The sequence below is a fragment of the Pistacia vera genome, unplaced genomic scaffold, assembly GCF_008641045.1.
Source record: "Pistacia vera cultivar Batoury unplaced genomic scaffold, PisVer_v2 Contig184, whole genome shotgun sequence".
Taxonomy (NCBI): Eukaryota; Viridiplantae; Streptophyta; class Magnoliopsida; order Sapindales; family Anacardiaceae; genus Pistacia; species Pistacia vera.
Genome location: NW_022195938.1, coordinates 390,694 through 394,526, shown reverse-complemented (window position 1 = coordinate 394,526; position 3,833 = coordinate 390,694). Strand labels below are relative to the sequence as shown.

The window sequence follows — 3,833 nt, the reverse complement described above, 5'->3', positions numbered from 1 at the left end:
TTAAGATAGTTAAGCTTAATAAAATATGATCTTTTGTATTTTCATCGACAAAAACATTGTACGACAAATTATGTCGTCATTGAGTCCGTCACCAATTTGCTTCCCACCATCTCGTGCAAGGATTAGAAAATTTGCAAAATTATTGACAACCAATTTCATATTTTGTCGCTAATAGTTACATTTGGTGACGAATTTTAAAATCGTCGTTAACAAAATTGTAGTTAAAAGCCCTTTTTTTTGTAGTCCTACCAAATAGGGCTCAGAGTTCTACTAAGATTTAAACCCCTTGGGTTCACTATATAAACAGGGGTCGACTCTCTCATTATTCATTCAAAAATCACTCCTAAGTTCCAACTCCCGTATTATCAAACCCACTACCTACTTCAACTTCTTGCATCACTAAAGCTCCCCCTAGCCGCAAAAATATCTCTCGCAAGACCACCAAGGTTGTTAGTGGTTTGGCCCACAAGATTCTCTCTTCAATTCAATTGTAAATTTTAGTGTTTACAATATTTGTATTAATCAGCCAGACAAAATTGAAGAAGAAAGAGAGAAATATATGTGAGGGCTGAATGAGACCAAAAATGAAGGGAAGAGATGCGATTTTGGTAGTTGAAATAAAGAGATAAACTTTTAGAGTCAGAAAGGGTGTAGTTTTCTTGGTATTAAGTATTGATTTTAAGTTTGACAACCAGATGGCATGAGAATGATACCATGTCATATCATTAATTCTCATCTAAATTTTTCAACACATAGTAAAGGTTAAGTAATGCAAATTATCTACTCTCAGAAATTGGCTCAATAATTATAATCTGTTTAATAGTAAATAAAAGGAAAAACTTATTTTCATACCTAATGATATCCCCTCGGCTACAAGCCATAGCTCTGGAATTTCACATACAATAAAACACTCACTTAAATATGGAAATATGAATGCAGAAATTTAAGCAGAAGCATTTAGATGTTAATCAAAGAACTGGATAAGAAGCGTCCATGGCAATGGCACAGATGCCTTCAGGAGCATCAAAATCTCTGAGCATCCTGATGTAGCCGCTCTCACCCCAATCCTGGCCCCAGGAGTTCTTGACCAACCAGTACTTGTCACCTTCTTCGCTCGTCCCATATCCGACTACAGTAACACCGTGGTCCAGATTGGTTCCACATTGCGCTTTGAAAACCCCACTTTTGTAGAATTGAAATTGACTTGAATCAACTGAAACTGAAACTGGCTGTTGGGCCACAGCCTTCAATAAGGAACTTTCATCATTTGCAGGTACAACTCCATAGCTTGTAATTTTGGCTTCAGGGTCCTCTTCCTTCTCTTTTTCACAGATTCCATCCATTCCCTGATATGGGTAATCTGTGTCACTTGCAAGACCTTTGTTTTCTATAATGTATTTGAAGGCATTCTTCATATCACCACCACTGCAACCGTCATTGCCATTTCTGTCACAATCCACTAGTTGTTGCTCGGACAGTGAGACTGAGTTTTTAGTTTTGATAAAAGTAATACCTTCTACAGCTGCCACTGCCGAAAATGCCCAGCAGCAACCTAAATCCGAAATAATAACAAGTCAGACAACTAGTTATAACTTAATAATATGATGATACAAGCGATAATATGGTGATTCCCTTACCACATTGCCCTTGGTCCTTTACGTCAGTAACAGCTCCTTCGTCTATCCAGTTCAAGCTAGATGGAACGTCCTCTGTATCGTTGTACCTGAAGGGTGATACCGTTTTGGATGACTTTGGTTGGGTAGACTTGTATCCGGTATGTGTAGCTTTGAATTCTTCCATGGTCAAGTCTGCAAACTTATTGATGCCTAGCTTGTGACTCTGATTCCCTGCATTGTTGAACTTTTCTATGAATTCAAGATTGTCCTTGAATATCATAAAACGCCTTTCTTTCTCTGCATTATCCTCATAAGTGCGTCCATATTGAGCCATCCATTGCTCATATTTCTCAGCAATGGAAGCTTCATGCAATGTGCGGGACATCACTTGAGATGCCCATGTCCCGAAAATCATTAACATAGCAATGAAAATTTTTTTTTCTAGTGTTAAAGCCATTGTTTATAGACAGAAGATAGCTCGAATCTTAAGCAACGGCTTTTAGTGTTTGATAAGCTGTGAGGAAGTGATGGCTCAATTTAGGTACTTATAGATTTGAGTTTCATGTGAATTTACGCTTAGTTTTTTTTTTCCCTTGTATGTAGTATTGTCTATGTAATATGATTGCTGGTATAATTTGTTCTTGCAGCTCAAATACAGAATCCAGACATCTATTAGAATTTAGAAGTATCTTTTTGCTCAGACGAGGTTGCTAATACATACTCAAATACACATTTTCATCTTTATGTTGGCTATTTTTCATATTATCTACTGCATCACCATCTTGGCTTTGGGCAGAACCAAGGTAAAATTTGCTTTCTCTTTCTCTCTCTTCTCTGTAATTTGTGTCTTTTTTTGTTCTTTTTTTGGTTTTTCTCATATCTCTGAATGTTTGTTAATATTACAGATGAAGAGATGGAGAGTCTGGGAAGATGAGACAAAGACCATTGTGTATTTATTATCCACATGATTAAGTGACAAGTTGCAGAAAATTTATGTGAACAATTTCTCCACAGAACAACAAAATTGGAATTGAAGACTTTTCAAGCACCAATGTCTTAGCAATTAAAAAGATCTTGACCATACACATATGTATGGAGTTACATTCACCATACGATGAACATTAGAGTCGTCACCTTCAGATCAACATCTGTTTCGTCAGACTCCATTCACCTGTCGGGTCACCTTCAGATCAACATCTGTTTCCATCAGACTCCATTCACCTGTCCGGTCACCTTCAGATCAACATCTGTTTCCATCAGACTCCATTCACCTGTCGGTACTATGTAAGCAATTAATTTTCTAATTAGAGCTGCTATCACAGTTAGAAAATTGAAGTGGTCCACCTCTGTGTTTTTCAAATTACATTGTTAAATAAGGAATGAATGCAAGATAGGGACGTTTTTAAGTCAAGTCTAATATGTTAGAGCATACATGCATCTGGCATTACAACAACTCGACCAGAATTCAAGAGGAAGCTCGACCACCCAAACATTTCTTCTGATAAAATGTGGCTTGGGTCTTCCACCACATCTGCACATGATCCGTACTCTATCAATTCATAGTGCACAAGAGACCTTTCATCAATGGAGGATCTTTGTCCACTCAATTCTAAGACCATATCTCTGAAGCCATGTGGGAGTTCTTAGATTTTACATAATCTTCTAGAGTTTCATTTATGTGAGATGAACCATACAATTATAGATTTTCTATCCTCTTAAGGCCTGTCTGCCATAAAATTTCATGACAGAAGATGCTTCTTCTGCTTGGTTTGAAGATGTTTTGTAATAATATTTCTATGTTAGTGTAATTTTTAGCAAGGCCATCCATTCTCAAATTAACTATGCGTATTTATTCTACTTTATTCAATCTAGGGATATGTAAAATTACTCGATGCTTGAACATGTTATGTCAATGTTGTATATTATTATAAGTTCATCTTATTTTTCATTATTATCATATAGGTGAAGCTACCCGTCCAGGTTTTACAAAAAAAATTCAAATTCATATATAATAATATCTTTTCACCCGTTAAAATCTATATTTTGATGATTTATTTATTTATTAAAATTTTAGTTTAACCGCTTCAAATTTAACTCTACCATTTGTTATCATCGGTAATTACAAGTGTGTAATTATAATGAAACAATGAAACATGTAGCATTTAACAATATCATACATTTACTTTTCCCCTCTAATAAAAAATACCAAAATCAGGT

At 35.8% G+C, this 3,833-nt stretch overlaps 1 protein-coding gene across 1 annotated transcript; it reads right to left on the bottom strand.

Moving 5' to 3' along the window:
• Positions 1-827: 827 nt before the first annotated feature.
• LOC116126843 (zingipain-2-like) lies at positions 828-2,325 on the bottom strand. The gene is made up of 2 exons (XM_031412521.1): positions 1,638-2,325; positions 828-1,552 (listed from the first exon to the last, which is right to left on the bottom strand). Exons 1-2 carry the CDS (start codon positions 2,071-2,073, stop codon positions 969-971), a joined length of 1,020 nt encoding a protein of 339 aa, XP_031268381.1. The 5' UTR covers positions 2,074-2,325; the 3' UTR covers positions 828-968.
• Between the last annotated feature and the right edge of the window lie 1,508 nt (positions 2,326-3,833).

Bases quoted from the DNA above. Each gene is read 5' to 3' on its own strand.
- LOC116126843 (XM_031412521.1), bottom strand. From the start codon at position 2,073: ATGGCTTTAACACTAGAAAAAAAAATTTTCATTGCTATGTTAATGATT. The intron at 1,553-1,637 runs GTAAGGGAATCA...TTTCGGATTTAG, and splicing joins AAAGGACCAAGGGCAATGTG to GTTGCTGCTGGGCATTTTCG.